This window comes from Electrona antarctica (assembly GCF_951216825.1).
Source record: "Electrona antarctica genome assembly, chromosome: 1".
Classification (NCBI taxonomy): Eukaryota; Metazoa; Chordata; class Actinopteri; order Myctophiformes; family Myctophidae; genus Electrona; species Electrona antarctica.
This window is the reverse complement of record NC_136806.1, coordinates 6946750-6964556: the sequence shown is the minus strand read 5'-3', so window position 1 is coordinate 6964556 and position 17807 is coordinate 6946750. Positions and strand designations below refer to the sequence as shown.

General features: G+C 44.7%; 1 protein-coding gene across 1 annotated transcript; it reads right to left on the bottom strand.

Moving 5' to 3' along the window:
• Positions 1 to 1591: 1591 nt before the first annotated feature.
• On the bottom strand, positions 1592 to 17584 carry fam151a (family with sequence similarity 151 member A; the record flags this gene model as incomplete). Its single annotated transcript, XM_079507341.1, has 11 exons — positions 17461 to 17584; positions 12381 to 12521; positions 11750 to 11912; positions 10845 to 10902; positions 7633 to 7719; positions 7246 to 7322; positions 6782 to 6921; positions 4912 to 5076; positions 3569 to 3672; positions 2972 to 3067; positions 1592 to 1936 (listed from the first exon to the last, which is right to left on the bottom strand). The coding sequence occupies exons 1-11, from the start codon at positions 17567 to 17569 to the stop codon at positions 1592 to 1594; spliced, it is 1485 nt and encodes a 494-aa protein (XP_079363467.1). The 5' UTR covers positions 17570 to 17584.
• Between the last annotated feature and the right edge of the window lie 223 nt (positions 17585 to 17807).

Genomic DNA, 17807 nt, shown 5'->3' with positions numbered 1-17807 from the left:
CAGCACTCATGAATAGATTTCCACACGTTTTATTACCTCTAACGAGCCACGGTGATAAACATGTGAAAAGGACATGCATCGAATGCTGGCACTTCACTTCTTTCAAAAACATCCTAAAACAGTGGTTCCCAAAGTGGGGTCCGGGGACCCCTAGGGGTCCTTGAGGGAGTTCCAGGGGGTCCCCAGCTAAATGATAGTTAGGAACCAAATGGACCATTATGTGTCTGTAAATTAAGTTTCATTTTACAATATACATTGGGGTCCCAGACATGAACACACAGAGATGCCATTAAATAGGACCGTAGCCTAATTCAGGTCAAACCAGGAGCCCTAGAGCCGTAAAAATCTTCTCTTATGGGGGTCCTTGACATGTATTTTCAAATGGGGGTCTGCAGGCTAATGAGTATCATTTTGGGGGTCCTTGACATGTATTTTCAAATGGGGGTCTGCAGGCTAATGAGTATCATTTTGGGGGTCCTTGACATGTATTTTCAAATGGGGGTCTGCAGGCTAATGAGTATCATTTTGGGGGTCCTTGACATGTATTTTCAAATGGGGGTCTGCAGGCTAATGAGTATCATTTTGGGGGTCCTTGACATGTATTTTCAAATGGGGGTCTGCAGGCTAATGAGTATCATTTTGGGGGTCCTTGACATGTATTTTCAAATGGGGGTCTGCAGGCTAATGAGTATCATTTTGGGGGTCCTTGACATGTATTTTCAAATGGGGGTCTGCAGGCTAATGAGTATCATTTTGGGGGTCCTTGACATGTATTTTCAAATGGGGGTCTGCAGGCTAATGAGTATCATTTTGGGGGTCCTTGACATGTATTTTCAAATGGGGGTCCGCAGGCTAATGAGTATCATTTTGGGGGTCCTTGACATGTATTTTCAAATGGGGGTCCGCAGGCTAATGAGTATCATTTTGGGGGTCCTTGACATGTATTTTCAAATGGGGGTCTGCAGGCTAATGAGTATCATTTTGGGGGTCCTTGACATGTATTTTCAAATGGGGGTCCGCAGGCTAATGAGTATCATTTTGGGGGTCCTTGACATGTATTTTCAAATGGGGGTCCGCAGGCTAATGAGTATCATTTTGGGGGTCCTTGACATGTATTTTCAAATGGGGGTCTGCAGGCTAATGAGTATCATTTTGGGGGTCCTTGACATGTATTTTCAAATGGGGGTCTGCAGGCTAATGAGTATCATTTTGGGGGTCCTTGACATGTATTTTCAAATGGGGGTCCGCAGGCTAATGAGTATCATTTTGGGGGTCCTTGACATGTATTTTCAAATGGGGGTCCGCAGGCTAATGAGTATCATTTTGGGGGTCCTTGACATGTATTTTCAAATGGGGGTCCGCAGGCTAATGAGTATCATTTTGGGGGTCCTTGACATGTATTTTCAAATGGGGGTCTGCAGGCTAATGAGTATCATTTTGGGGGTCCTTGACATGTATTTTCAAATGGGGGTCCGCAGGCTAATGAGTATCATTTTGGGGGTCCTTGACATGTATTTTCAAATGGGGGTCCGCAGGCTAATGAGTATCATTTTGGGGGTCCTTGACATGAAAACGTTTGAGAACCACTGTCTTAAAAGGTCCAGTCACTGAAGCGGTACAGACTGGTGTTTCTGCTCTCCGTGTGAGGGTGGCCCATCACACTGTTCACGGACGCACCGTCCAGGATCACGTCCTGCATCACGTCCTCCACTATCAGGTCGTATCTGTCCATCGTGTCCCGCAGCGTGTCCAGCTCCTCTCCCTCGCCGGGCGGCGAGTCCGTCCTCAGCCGCAGAGCCACGCGCTGGGACGTGCGCTCCAGCAGGGAGCTCTGGTGGCGGTGGACGACCACAGACCAGGGCAGCACCAGGGTGACGTGCGGGAACAGTTCCTCCACGGACGACACAAACGCCTCGCAGGACGACGGGGAGGAGTCCTGGAGCAGTGGTGGTATAGAATTATATACTTGCATATCAATACTGAAATGTCGATACCGTACTTGGTTTAGACTAGTCATTGGTTAGACCAGGGGTTCTCAACCCGTGGGTTTTTTAATTTTTTTGCAACTGAATGGCTGTAAAGTGGAAATGAAGAATTTACATATAGTACACATAGTACATGCATACACCTTCCCTAATGATGATGGTTTCAGTATTTATGGTGTATTGTCTCTATTATTAAGGTTATTGTAGCAGTCAATTTATATTGGGGGTCGGGAGGGGGCGGGGCGGGGGTCCCGAGACGTTTCCAAAGCATTTCCGGGGGTCCCCGGCCAAAAAGGTTGAGAACCCCTGGGTTAGACCAGTCATTAGTCCTACAACTACAACCTATCTCAAACCCTCACCCTAAACCTAACCTCCAACAGGGCAGCACACCTAAACCTAACCTTAACCCATGACTAGTCTAAACTAAGTATGCACCCCCTTAAAAGTACCAAAAGTACTCACTGTGTGGGGAGTCATCCCTATATGTTCCCCAGGTTCTATGTTCCCCATTTACCTTGGATTTAGGGTTGCGTTTAAGGTTAGGTTTATGGTAAGGGTGGAACAAATAATTATTTTTTTGCAGGGTGGGGAACAACATAGAACCTGGGGGGAACATGTGGGTACGCTCCCGTGCAGAATGGCCCATTTCATAAGTTAAAAAAAAGAAAGAAAAAATAGCAGATCACGGACGGACAAGGGTGCTGAACCTTAACTTGATTGGCAATCTATACGACATTGTTGTGTCCATTGTTGTGTAGGGTGCTCTCTGAGAGTACAAAACTGCTCGCCCCAATTCCAACTCGCCCCAAACCGCGAACGTGAGTAAATGATAGTTTGGAACCAAATGGATTTGGTGCTATTTGTTACACTCTCAGAGTTAAATTAACTTTGATTTTACAATATCAATTGGGGTCTCAGAGGTAGAAATGAAATGCCATTAAATGGGGGTCCGTAGCCTAATGCAGACAGACAGACAGACGGAGTACCTGTGCGTTGAAGCCGACCCAGACAGGTCTGAACAGCGCCCCCTGGCTGTAGGCTGCATGCAGCAGCCTCAGGGAGGCTCGCAGGACGTCGTGGGTCTGGAAGCGGAGGTAGAGACCCCAGGAGCCGCGGTCCGCCCCATCGACCAGCGCCACAAGTTCCTGTGTGTGTGTGTGTGTGGGGGGGGGGGGGCATATTGTTAGTAGTAGTAGGCCTATACAGTGATGGAAACAATGAAACATACTCCCATGTTTAAAAATATGAATAAATAAATAAAATAAGGGGATTTTCAACATTGAACTATGGCATTAATATACCTTAGAGTTGTGTGGAAATAATAAAAAGGTCCCTCCGTGCTGTGTTACCATATAAGGTAAGGTGTACTCTTTGGTCTGCAGTGTACACCTTCCCTATGTCACTGATCACATGATGACACAGAAGGGGGGAACTTTTTTCTTATTTTTTTCTTAAATAATTATTATTAATGGCATAGTTCAATGTTTAAAATGAGTGGTATATTGCCCTTTGAGTCAATACTGCAATGTAGAACTATAGCCTATTGTTACAAATAAAAGTCAGGAATTGATCATAATTGGTACCTGCAGGCTGAGCGGATGGTTGGTGTTTCTGACGTGTATCAGTGGGACCTCAGGTCGACTGCTGTCAGAAACGACGTTGACCACCAGCATAGCATCGCCGCTACCTGCAGGAACGTGGCAAGAACGCAGTGTTGTTTTCGACGACTAAAACTAAGACGAAAAATGTTCGACTACCTTTTTTCACGGACAAAAACTAAATGGAAACTAAATGAAAACTAAGCTATGATGACTAAAACTAAGAATAAATATACTGACAATTTCGTCGACAAATAAAAACTAGACTAAAATGTTAGGAAGGGACTAGTGGACAAGAGATCCAGTATAAGCCATTTTACACTTAATTGCATGCTGAAAATAGCCGATCAGCTATTTTCAGCAAGTGTAAAACCAGTCATTACGACGGCATCAAGGCCCGTCAAAATACATTTTAGTCGACTAAATCAACTGTAGATTTAGTCGACTAAAATCGTCTAAAAACTAGACACATAAAACATTCCAGGTGACTAAAATGTGACTAAAACTAGATGAAAACTATTCAAGAGACTAAAAACTAAAATGGAAATTTGCTGCCAAAAACAACAACAGTGCAAGAAAAGAACAATCTCATCTTTACACCAGTGGTTCCCTAACTGTTTCGTGTCGGGGACCCCCAAGTTGACACCAATTAGTCCGCGGACCCCCATTTGAAAAGATATGCCAGGGACCCCCCCCCTCCCCCATAAGAGGAGATTTGTACGGCTCTAGCAGAGATTCTCAACCCGTTTAATTGCAAGGACCCCCAGTTTGACATGCATTAGTCTACGGACCCTGTAGACCAGGGGGGCCCAAAAGGTAGATCACGATCTACCAGTAGATCACAAAGGCTGTGCAGGTAGATCACATGACATGCCCCTTAAGAGTATTTCATTTAAGGAAAAAAACGATAAACAAAAAAAAAAAGAAAAACATTTCTCCCCCTCTATTTCCCATTCCAAGTGCATTTGTCTTATACTGTACAGAATGTAACACCAACTCTACTATTCCGAAGCCCCCTCAGGTACATATTTAAACTATTTTCAGCAATGGTATAATAATTGATTTGGTGGGTAGATCTTGCCGAGCTGGTCATTTTGAAAGTAGCTCTCAAGTTAAAAAGTGTGGGCACCCCTGCTGTAGACTAATGCATTTAACGCATTTCTATCTCTGGGACCCCCAATTTATATTGTAAAATCAATGTTAATTTAACTCTGCAATGATTGATTATGATGCCTAAATGGCAAACAAGTGTTTGTATGTTAAAAAAACCAAAACAAAACAATTAAATCAGGATTATTTCATGGTAATCGGGCCAAAAGCCCCTATACCTTTCAGCTGAAGTAACAGATATTCTCGCTCAGTGAGCGGGAACCATCTCACGTCCAGGCTGAACCTGTCCATACTCTCTGACGTGGTGGTTCTGTGTTGTGTAGGTTGGAAGAAGTCCATCAGATCTCCTCCAGGATAGAACCTCCTGACACGGCCTGTCTGCCCTGCAGCACAAGTCATTATACACATTGCATTATAGACGTTTTTTAACAATGAATATTCAAAACTTTTCCCAAAACCTTTCCAAAGTATTTCACCACATTCCCAGGCTTATACGTAGCAATGGTGCAATAATCAGGCTCTTAAACCCATTTTGACCTGGGAACGATTCTACAAATGTCTTCTAAATCCTGACAGTTTTCTGAGAAACCCCATGTTTCTATGTCAGTGGTTCTCAAACATTTTCATGTCAAGGACCCCCAAAAATATATGTAATTGGCCTCCGACCGACCCTCATCTGAAAATATGTTGTTCCAGGGATGGACCCCCCGCGAAGCAAAGATTTGAGTTAAAACGTTCGCTCTGAAAGAATATATATTTAAAAAAAATAGCAGACCTACAAGCTCGTAGCGCGGCACTCGGTGCCGCGCTATGAGCTTCTAGGTCTGCTATTTTTCAATAGCTAAAGCATAACATAATTCTAAAAAACACCAACAGGGGTTCCCGCCCAAAATGGATTAAACATGTGTGCCATCAACGCCCTGAAAAGAACAGATCTAACAACGAATCACGGTGCAACGTGTTGTTGGCTTGTAGATCTATTATTACTTTTTGTCACGTGACGTCCTGTATACATGATTAGGCCACGTGCATTAATTTCACCGTAAGTTTTCACTTAATGCTAGACATGTTTTGGGACATGTGTTTTTTATGAACAAAGTTCATAAAAAACTTTTATGAACATTATATCCAACATTTTCCGAAACATTCAGTTAATTCCAAGCCGTTTCCATGCCTGGGAAACATACAGTTTTACTTTTTATTTTTTTATTTTTCTAAATATTTCTAAGAATGTCAATGACTGTTTGAACCCTGAATATAGTGCTGAAGTGGTTAATCTTTTGTTATAATAATCAAAAGGTTTTCAAGTAATTCTAGTGGAGTAAGACAATATTTAGTACAGTGGAGTAGAGTATAGTATTTGCCTTTGAGATGTAGTGGAGGTAAAACTATAGAAAATTGGAAATGATCCAGTAATGTAAAAATGCCACAAAATGTACTTAAGTACAGTACTTGAGTAAATAAATATACTTTAGTTGCTTTACACCACTCAGGCCTCACTCAGACCTTTAAAACATTGATGCATGCTTGTTGTATGAATGTTGTGAGTGTCATGGCCGCCCCAATGCATTTCCAATGGAAGTCACATGGTTTGTAGTCCACATTTTGGACTACAAGCTGTTGTATGGCTTTTGGCTGTGTTTCGACTGCGCCCCTCCTCCTCATACAACACAACTGTTGTGTCAAACCATGTGACTCCCATTGGAAATGCATTGGGGCAAGCTGTGTCACACCCTTTGTATACAACAAGCATACAGCAATCTGTTGCGACCGTGTGAGTGAGGCCTTAGACGTCATGTTAAAACTGTGACTGGACAAGTGTTTCTTATACCGGCTGCTAGTTTAAAGGTATATTCAGTGATTTGACTTAATTCAAATACCATTTATTTTTATTTTTTTTCTGGATAATCCTCCCTACTATAGAGTGTGCTGACCATATAAGGAGTTCCTCCCTGTCCCCAGTGAGCCCCTGGGGTCAAAAAACCCTAGTTTCAGTTTTTCGTACAAACAGAAGGTCATATTAAAACTGTCTGTTTCTTACCGGCTGCCATCTTGAAGGCTGACAGAGTGGGCTCATAGATGTCTTACCGGCTGCCATCTTGAAGGCTGACAGAGTGGGCTCATAGATGTCGTAGTAGACCCTGGCTGGGTTGCTGTTGTCTCGTACGAACAGCATGTCCTCTACAGTAGGGTGGTGGGTCTTGCCTTGCCACAGGGTCAGACTGAACCTGGACAATGACAGCAAACAGCTCATTGACGGCTACAGTGTTGATTCCGTAGACGGAAATAAATCACACCTGTGTGAAGTGAGGGGCGCTCTTGTCGTCGTACATCATCATGCATCATCTCGTTCCGGCCAATCAGAATTTGCGTCCTCGCCTTCGTCATCAATGTTTGTGTTAAGCAATGTTTGTGTTTACATGAACACTCAAAATGTGTCCATTCATTGTCAATGGCATTAAATGTTTGTGTTAGAACAACATTTGGGTTACACACACCAAAAGGGGGGCTAGCAGCGCCCCTCATAAACTATGACAAAATAATCTGGTTACCGTGGCGACTGGCGGAGCAGCCAGCTGATGTGTTCCCAGCCGCTGCGAGCCAACAACGCATGAACAGGAAACGTCACCTGGAGAAACAACTCATTAGTTTCTATAAGCTTCCATCATGAATGAATGAAACCAACTACAGTAGGCTATGTTAAGCAAGGACAAGTTATGGCCTGACACTGAATTTTGCCACCAGCCGTGGTTTCCTCCGCAATTGGTGTGCGTGAAATGATTGAGTGAATGTAAAGCACTTTGGATAAAGGTGCTAAGGTGCTATACAAGTGCACCACTTATCAAAGGTTGCTATTAACCCAAACAATACTCCCAACAATTCACAAACAAAGGGGTCAATTGAAACGAAATGAAATGTGTCTTTTTTTCTGATCTGACCTTTTGGGAGACGTTTTTGACCGTCTCATACATGTCCTCCACCATGGACCTGGTGTAGGTAGCGATGAACGGTGGAGAATAGGTCACCTGTTTCAATGAAACACATCAACACACACACACACACGCACACGCACATGCACGCGCACACACACACACACACACACAGTGAACGGTGGAGAATAGGTCACCTGTTTGTTTCAATGAAACACATCGACACACATCTCTCAGGCCCCAGTACAGTACAGTACAGTACAGCACAGCACAGCACAGCACAGTACAGTACAGTAGAGTAGAGTACAGTACAGCACCACTCAGTTCCGACGGGTCTGATTTTTAAAGTTCCAATGTCATAATTGTCTTTTCACAGCTTGCTACAGCCATACTAGTACATTATTACACAATATACAATCCTGCCACTAATGACTTAATGTTTTGAGTTTGCATTTGCATTTGCTGCAGATTTATTAGTAGTAAGTAGTAAGTTACCGGACTTTCCAGAATAATTGAGTCAATGTTGACCAAACATAATCGCATGGTTAAATAATGAGTCATTTGAATTGTGCAGCTTGTGGGTCAGCTATATCTGGCCGTTTGTTTGGCGTGCCAACGAAGCATATCGTTGCTGTCGGGCAGGAACCTCTTATCTCCATAGCCTCGGTCCCAGGCTTACTTTATCTGCCAAAAGAAAAGCCTGGTCACAACGTAAGGCAGAGAAGCTAAAAGAAAAGCCTGGTCACAACGTAAGGCAGAGAAGCTAAAAGAAAAGCCTGGTCACAACGTAAGGCAGAGAAGCTAAAAGAAAAGCCTGGTCACAACGTAAGGCAGAGAAGCTAAAAGAAAAGCCTGGTCACAACGTAAGGCAGAGAAGCTAAAAGAAAAGCCTGGTCACAACGTAAGGCAGAGAAGCTAAAAGAAAAGCCTGGTCACAACGTAAGGCAGAGAAGCTAAAAGAAAAGCCTGGTCACAACGTAAGGCAGAGAAGCTAAAAGAAAAGCCTGGTCACAACGTAAGGCAGAGAAGCTAAAAGAAAAGCCTGGTCACAACGTAAGGCAGAGAAGCTAAAAGAAAAGCCTGGTCACAACGTAAGGCAGAGAAGCTAAAAGAAAAGCCTGGTCACAACGTAAGGCAGAGAAGCTAAAAGAAAAGCCTGGTCACAACGTAATGCAGAGAAGCTAAAAGAAAAGCCTGGTCACAACGTAAGGCAGAGAAGCTAAAAGAAAAGCCTGGTCACAACGTAAGGCAGAGAAGCTAAAAGAAAAGCCTGGTCACAACGTAAGGCAGAGAAGCTAAAAGAAAAGCCTGGTCACAACGTAAGGCAGAGAAGCTAAAAGAAAAGCCTGGTCACAACGTAAGGCAGAGAAGCTAAAAGAAAAGCCTGGTCACAACGTAAGGCAGAGAAGCTAAAAGAAAAGCCTGGTCACAACGTAAGGCAGAGAAGCTTAAAGAAAAGCCTGGTCACAACGTAAGGCAGAGAAGCTTAAAGAAAAGCCTGGTCACAACGTAAGGCAGAGAAGCTAAAAGAAAAGCCTGGTCACAACGTAAGGCAGAGAAGCTAAAAGAAAAGCATGGTCACAACGTAAGGCAGAGAAGCTAAAAGAAAAGCCTGGTCACAACGTAAGGCAGAGAAGCTAAAAGAAAAGCCTGGTCACAACGTAAGGCAGAGAAGCTAAAAGAAAAGCCTGGTCACAACGTAAGGCAGAGAAGCTAAAAGAAAAGCCTGGTCACAACGTAAGGCAGAGAAGCTTAAAGAAAAGCCTGGTCACAACGTAAGGCAGAGAAGCTTAAAGAAAAGCCTGGTCACAACGTAAGGCAGAGAAGCTAAAAGAAAAGCCTGGTCACAACGTAAGGCAGAGAAGCTAAAAGAAAAGCATGGTCACAACGTAAGGCAGAGAAGCTAAAAGAAAAGCCTGGTCACAACGTAAGGCAGAGAAGCTAAAAGAAAAGCCTGGTCACAACGTAAGGCAGAGAAGCTAAAAGAAAAGCCTGGTCACAACGTAAGGCAGAGAAGCTAAAAGAAAAGCCTGGTCACAACGTAAGGCAGAGAAGCATAAAGTAAAGCCTGGTCTCAACGTCAGGCAGAGAAGCATAAAGTAAAGCCTGGTCACAACGTAAGGCAGAGAAGCATAAAGTAAAGCCTGGTCACAACGTAAGGCAGAGAAGCATAAAGAAAAGCCTGGTCACAACGTCAGGCAGAGAAGCATAAAGAAAAGCCTGGCGGATGTATCCTCCGGAACATCCGTCAGATGTGTTTCATTCGCGGAGAATGTAAACTGATTTGTAAAGCATCAACGTAATTTCCTTGGGCGATACTACCGCTAAAATCCTGCAACTTCCGCCCCAAACAAATGATAGCCTCTACAGCAGGGGTGCCCACACTTTTTGACTTGAGAGCTACTTTCAAAATGACCAGCTCGGCAAGATCTACCCACCACATCAATTATTATACCATTGCTGAAAATAGTTTAAATATGTACCTGAGGGGGCTTCGGAATAGTAGAGTTCGTGTTACATTCTGTACAGTATAAGACAGATGCACTTGGAATGGGAAATAGAGGGGGAGAAATGTTTTGTTTTTGTTTTTGAATCGTTTTTTTTCCTTCAATATATTTAAATTAAATACTCTTTTATGATCTACCTGCACAGCCTTTGTGATCTACTGGTAGATCGCGATCTACCTTTTGGGCACCCCTGCTCTACAGCGTAGGTCTTGCCCAGGGTGTTATCTCCATATTCTAACGTTTTGTGTGTTTTTTGTAAATGAACGTCCTACTTGATAAGTTGACCATAAACTACAGCGTCACACAAAAGCATCAGAGCTAGCAGATCTACAAGCTCAAAAGCATCAGAGGTAGCAGATCTACAAGCTCAAAAGCATCAGAGCTAGCAGATCTACAAGCTCAAAAGCATCAGAGGTAGCAGATCTACAAGCTCAAAAGCATCAGAGCTAGCAGATCTACAAGCTCAAAAGCATCAGAGCTAGCAGATCTACAAGCTCAAAAGCATCAGAGGTAGCAGATCTACAAGCTCAAAAGCATCAGAGGTAGCAGATCTACAAGCTCAAAAGCATCAGAGCTAGCAGATCTACAAGCTCAAAAGTGACACGTTTCGAGGTTGTAGATCTTCTGCTTTTGCTGTTTTTGAATTTAGAATCCTGAAAGGGAACAGTTTTGTTTTGGACATATTATGAGGTTTTCGCCCCGACAGAGACGTACCAGCCATCCAGGCGACACGGTCACATCTGGAAACGTCTGCTCGATCAACAGGAAAAACCTACAGGTGGTAAGGAAGGAAGGAAGGAAGGAAGGAAGGAAGGAAGGAATAGAGGAAGGAATACGTTGAGACGGTAAGTTATAGGGAAAGAAGTGGAGTCATAAGAGTAGGATATGGAAGGGAATAAGGTATTAAAAGAGTGTAGGATATGGAAGGGAAGGTATTAAACAAGACAGAGTGAAGGAAAGTTGGAGGGAGGGAAGAAAGAAGAGTCACAAATACAGTACAGGAAGCAAAAACAATGGCTAAAATATGAATAATTGCTAGTGACAACAACAGGTGTCTGGATGAACTGAAGTCCATGCTGGCTGTCTGACCCGGTTGCATTGACCACTGACCCGGTTGCGTTGACCACTGACCCACTGACCCGGTTGCATTGACCACTGACCCACTGACCCGGTTGCATTGACCACTGACCCACTGACCCGGTTGCATTGACCACTGACCCGGTTGCATTGACCACTGACCCACTGACCCGGTTGCATTGACCACTGACCCACTGACCCGGTTGCATTGACCACTGACCCGGTTGCATTGACCACTGACCCACTGACCCGGTTGCATTGACCACTGACCCGGTTGCATTGACCACTGACCCGGTTGCATTGACCACTGACCCGGTTGCATTGACCACTGACCCGGTTGCATTGACCACTGACCCGGTTGCATTGACCACTGACCCGGTTGCGTTGACCACTGACCCGGTTGCGTTTACCACTGACCCGGTTGCATTGACCACTGACCCGGTTGCATTGACCACTGACCCGGTTGCATTGACCACTGACCCGTTGCGTTGACCACTGACCCGGTTGCGTTGACCACTGACCCGGTTGCATTGACCACTGACCCGGTTGCGTTGACCACAGGCATGAAGCCGGGGACGTTGGGTCCCAGCAGGATGTCAGCGTTGAGCCACACGGGTCTGTTGATGCCCACAGTCTGGTTCTTCTTCCTCAGCTGGTCCAGAGACGGACCCACCGATTCCAGGGACTTGAAGTCCAGCTTGATTCCTAGAGAGAGGGGGGGTATTTAGTGGTCATTTATTTTCCTGGTGTATTTACAATTTACAATACTTTTACTTCTACTCCACTACATTTCGGATGCAAATATTGTACTTTTACTCCACTGCATTTTTTTGGAAAACGTACTAGTTAGGCTACTTTGTAGATTTTGATTATTATTACAAAACATACCTTAACCACTTAATTTCGGCCAATAGCAAATCTATAAGCTATTTTCAAAAGATGTATACATTTGATAACTTAACGAATACTTTTACTTTTGTTACTTTATATACATTTTGATGCCAAATTGCCAATACTTTTGTACTTTTACTATATATGTTTTATTCCGGACATTGACTTATTTCTACATTGCAGCATTGGTACGTATTCCTTAGTGCATGAGTACTTTTTTCCACCACTGTCCACTACTAGCTTTTCTGGAAGCCAGCACGGCATCCAGCCATTGGTCAATACCTTTTTTAGAAGCCAACACGGCGTCCAGCCATTGGTCCAGAGTGTTGTCACTGGTGATGGCAGGGGGGTGGGCCATAATGGGGATTGGCTCAGGCAGTCTGGGGTCCACGTTGACGTCTGCCTCCAGGATCATCACATCACCTGATGAGGACAGACGATGGGATGACCTTTTACGCAGAGCCTGGGAGTCGATGGTCACTGAGGGGGCGCTTGTTTTACAGGTGACCGGATTAAGGTTGGTTAGGGGTCCGTTAAAACGACCGGATTAAGGTTGGTTAGGGGTCCGTTAAAACGACCGGATTAAGGTTGGTTAGGGGTCCGTTAAAACGACCGGATTAAGGTTGGTGAGGGGTCCGTTAAAACGACCGGATTAAAATTGGTTAGGGGTCCGTTAAAACGACCGGATTAAGGTTGGTGAGGGGTCCGTTAAAACGACCGGATTAAGGTTGGTGAGGGGTCCGTTAAAACGACCGGATTAAGGTTGGTGAAGGGTCCGTTAAAACGACCGGATTAAGGTTGGTGAGGGGTCCGTTAAAACGACCGGATTAAGGTTGGTGAGGGGTCCGTTAAAACGACCGGATTAAGGTTGGTGAGGGGTCCGTTAAAACGACCGGATTAAGGTTGGTGAGGGGTCCGTTAAAACGACCGGATTAAGGTTGGTGAGGGGTCCGTTAAAACGACCGGATTAAGGTTCGTGAGAGGTCCGTTAAAACGACCGGATTAAGGTTGGTTAGGGGTCCGTTAAAACGACCGGATTAAGGTTGGTGAGGGGTCTGTTAAAACGACCGGATTAAGGTTGGTTAGGGGTCCGTCAAAACGACCGCATTAAGGTTGGTTAGGGGTCCGTTAAAACGACCGGATTAAGGTTGGTGAGGGGTCTGTTAAAACGACCGGATTAAGGTTGGTTAGGGGTCCGTTAAAACGACCGGATTAAGGTTGGTGAGGGGTCCGTTAAAACGACCGGATTAAGGTTGGTGAGGGGTCCGTTAAAACGACCGGATTAAGGTTGGTGAGAGGTCCGTTAAAACGACCGGATTAAGGTTGGTTAGGGGTCCGTTAAAACGACCGGATTAAGGTTGGTGAGGGGTCTGTTAAAACGACCGGATTAAGGTTGGTTAGGGGTCCGTTAAAACGACCGGATTAAGGTTGGTGAGGGGTCCGTTAAAACGACCGGATTAAGGTTGGTGAGGGGTCCATTAAAACGACCGGATTAAGGTTGGTGAGGGGTCCGTTAAAACAACCGGATTAAGGTTGGTGAGGGGTCCATTAAAACGACCGGATTAAGGTTGGTGAGGGGTGCGTTAAAACGACCGGATTAAGGTTGGTGAGTGGTGCGTTAAAACGACCGGATTAAGGTTGGTGTTGGTGAGTGGTGCGTTAAAAGGTTGGTGAGGGATGCGCTGCTCCGTATTGCGGTTATGGTTAGGTTAGGGTTTGAGGTAGGTTGTCGTTCGGTAGTAGCCGGCGCTGTAAAACAAGCGTCCCATCAGCGCCCATCGAAACCGAGGCTCTGCGCTTAAGGGCGTCCCGACAGACGATGGAGATGATGGGAAAGCTTAGAGCTGTGTGTATACTACTGTGTACACCAGTGGTTTTCAACCAGTGGTCCCTGAGGGGGTTCCAGGTGGTCCCTGAGGGGGTTCCAGGTGGTCCCCAGATAAATGATGGAGAGTTGAGAACCTTCATTTTATGCTCTCAAGAGTTAAATTATTGTTAAACATCTGCATTACGTCAATTACGAGAAGTCTACACAATTAGAGGATAGAAGAATTGTTATTTTGATCAATGTTTTGATCAATGAATGTTGGTACCATAGGAGAGATAACACTCTCCTAATGGTACCACATCAATACAGCACTGCTCTCTCTCCTAATGGTACCACATCAATACAGCACCGTTCTCTCTCCTAATGGTACCACATCAATACAGCACCGCTCTCTCTCCTAATGGTACCACATCAATACAGCACCGCTCTCTCTCCTAATGGTACCACATCAATACAGCACCGTTCTCTCTCCTAATGGTACCACATCAATACAGCACCGTTCTCTCTCCTAATGGTACCACATCAATACAGCACCGTTCTCTCTCCTAATGGTACCACATCAATACAGCACCGTTCTCTCTCCTAATGGTACCACATCAATACAGCACCGTTCTCTCTCCTAATGGTACCACATCAATACAGCACCGCTCTCTCTCCTAATGGTACCACATCAATACAGCACCGTTCTCTCTCCTAATGGTACCACATCAATACAGCACCGTTCTCTCTCCTAATGGTACCACATCAATACAGCACCGTTCTCTCTCCTAATGGTACCACATCAATACAGCACCGTTCTCTCTCCTAATGGTACCACATCAATACAGCACCGCTCTCTCTCCTAATGGTACCACATCAATATAGCACCGTTCTCTCTCCTAATGGTACCACATCAATACAGCACCGCTCACTCTCCTAATGGTACCACATCAATACAGCACCGCTCTCTCTCCTATGGTACCACATCAATACAGCACCGTTCTCTCTCCTAATGGTACCACATCAATACAGCACCGTTCTCTCTCCTAATGGTACCACATCAATACAGCACCGTTCTCTCTCCTATGGTACCACATCAATACAGCACCGCTCTCTCTCCTAATGGTACCACATCAATACAGCACCGTTCTCTCTCCTAATGGTACCACATCAATACAGCACCGTTCTCTCTCCTAATGGTACCACATCAATACAGCACCGTTCTCTCTCCTATGGTACCACATCAATACAGCACCGCTCTCTCTCCTAATGGTACCACATCAATACAGCACCGTTCTCTCTCCTAATGGTACCACATCAATACAGCACCGTTCTCTCTCCTAATGGTACCACATCAATACAGCACCGCTCTCTCTCCTAATGGTACCACATCAATACAGCACCGTTCTCTCTCCTAATGGTACCACATCAATACAGCACCCCTCTCTCTCCTAATGGTACCACATCAATACAGCACCGCTCTCTCTCCTAATGGTACCACATCAATACAGCACCGCTCTCTCTCCTAATGGTACCACATCAATACAGCACCGTTCTCTCTCCTAATGGTACCACATCAATACAGCACCGTTCTCTCTCCTAATGGTACCACATCAATACAGCACCGTTCTCTCTCCTAATGGTACCACATCAATACAGCACCGCTCTCTCTCCTAATGGTACCACATCAATACAGCACCGTTCTCTCTCCTAATGGTACCACATCAATACAGCACCGTTCTCTCTCCTAATGGTACCACATCAATACAGCACTGCTCTCTCTCCTAATGGTACCACATCAATACAGCACCGCTCTCTCTCCTAATGGTACCACATCAATACAGCACCGTTCTCTCTCCTAATGGTACCACATCAATACAGCACCGTTCTCTCTCCTAATGGTACCACATCAATACAGCACCGCTCTCTCTCCTAATGGTACCACATCAATACAGCACCGTTCTCTCTCCTAATGGTACCACATCAATACAGCACCGCTCTCTCTCCTAATGGTACCACATCAATACAGCACCGCTCTCTCTCCTAATGGTACCACATCAATACAGCACCGCTCTCTCTCCTAATGGTACCACATCAATACAGCACCGCTCTCTCTCCTAATGGTACCACATCAATACAGCACCGCTCTCTCTCCTAATGGTACCACATCAATACAGCACCTCTCTCTCTCCTAATGGTACCACATCAATACAGCACCGCTCTCTCTCCTAATGGTACCACATCAATACAGCACCGTTCTCTCTCCTAATGGTACCACATCAATACAGCACCGCTCTCTCTCCTAATGGTACCACATCAATACAGCACCACTCTCTCTCCTAATGGTACCACATCAATACAGCACCGTTCTCTCTCCTAATGGTACCACATCAATACAGCACCGTTCTCTCTCCTAATGGTACCACATCAATACAGCACCGTTCTCTCTCCTAATGGTACCACATCAATACAGCACCGCTCACTCTCCTAGTGGTACCACATCAATACAGCACCGTTCTCTCTCCTAATGGTACCACATCAATACAGCACCACTCTCTCTCCTAATGGTACCACATCAATACAGCACCACTCTCTCTCCTAATGGTACCACATCAATACAGCACCGCTCTCTCTCCTAATGGTACCACATCAATACAGCATGGAATTGTGGACACAATCTTATCCAACGACAACAAATTATTGTTTTGGCTATTATTGATAGAGAAAATTATTAAATTATTATTATTAAATTATTATTAAATTATTAAATTATTAACTTATTTAATTTAACTTTAATTATTATTAAATTATTAACTAATAATTATGTAATTATGAATAATTATTAAGTTATTAAATTATTAAATTATTGAGAGGCTAAATCTCATCAAAATGGTGGCTCAAATGCCTAATAAATAAATGGGCCTTGACATGAAAAGGGTTGAAAACCACAGCACTGTATATGATGTGGAATTCCGAGGTGATATTACAATGCGTGCGTGCGTGCGTGCGTGCGTGCATGCGTGCATGCGTGCATGCGCGTGTGTGTGTGTTTGCTGGTATGTGTCTCATTGCTTGCACCTGCTTGCTTGTCATGGCAATGGCTGTTATGCATATGGGATGTACGTACATTGCATATAGCACATCATGACATCAGAATAGTGGAACTCATAGTGAAGGACATATCAAAATATCATGCATCATCTTCAGTGAGAAACATGCCCGTGTCTTTCTATCCATGTTTAATATCTGTGATAACCCAGACATCTTCACACCTCTGACAGCTAAATCACCAGATGATGTTTGTTGTGGTTGATGAAGAGTCCAGGGAAGTGTCTGTATTAGTGATGATTGACCCTAGCCTAGAGGAAGCTGTTAGCCTGTTAATTATATCCATGGAGTACTGAGTGACATGCTTATTGTATCATGAAGACATGCCATGATTATACTTTAACTGTACCTTTCATATTTGTGTCACACGTGGACAGAAAACAAATGTGTTTGTGTGTGTGCGTGTGTGGCTTGTGCGTGTGTGTGCGTGCGTGCGTGTCCGTTTACTTTCTAGAGCTTTTGTCATCTCAGACTTGTTGTTGGCTCGGTGGTACCAGGTGGCCAGAAGACCGTCTCGTTGGCTGATCTCGCCGCTCTGGACCAGGAAGTCCAGCATGTCTCCACCAGTAGGAAAGGTGATACTGGAGGAATCTGATTGGATCAGCAAAGACAGGCAGACACACTGAGGGCGCAGGCACATATTCAGACACACTGAGGGCACAGGCACATATTCGCGTCAAAAGAGGCGTCAAGAAGCTACAAGCTTGTAGCTCTATAAGCTCATAGCATGGCACCGAGTGCCGCGCTATGAGCTTATAGATCTGCTATTTTTGAAACATCGTGAAAATGTGCCT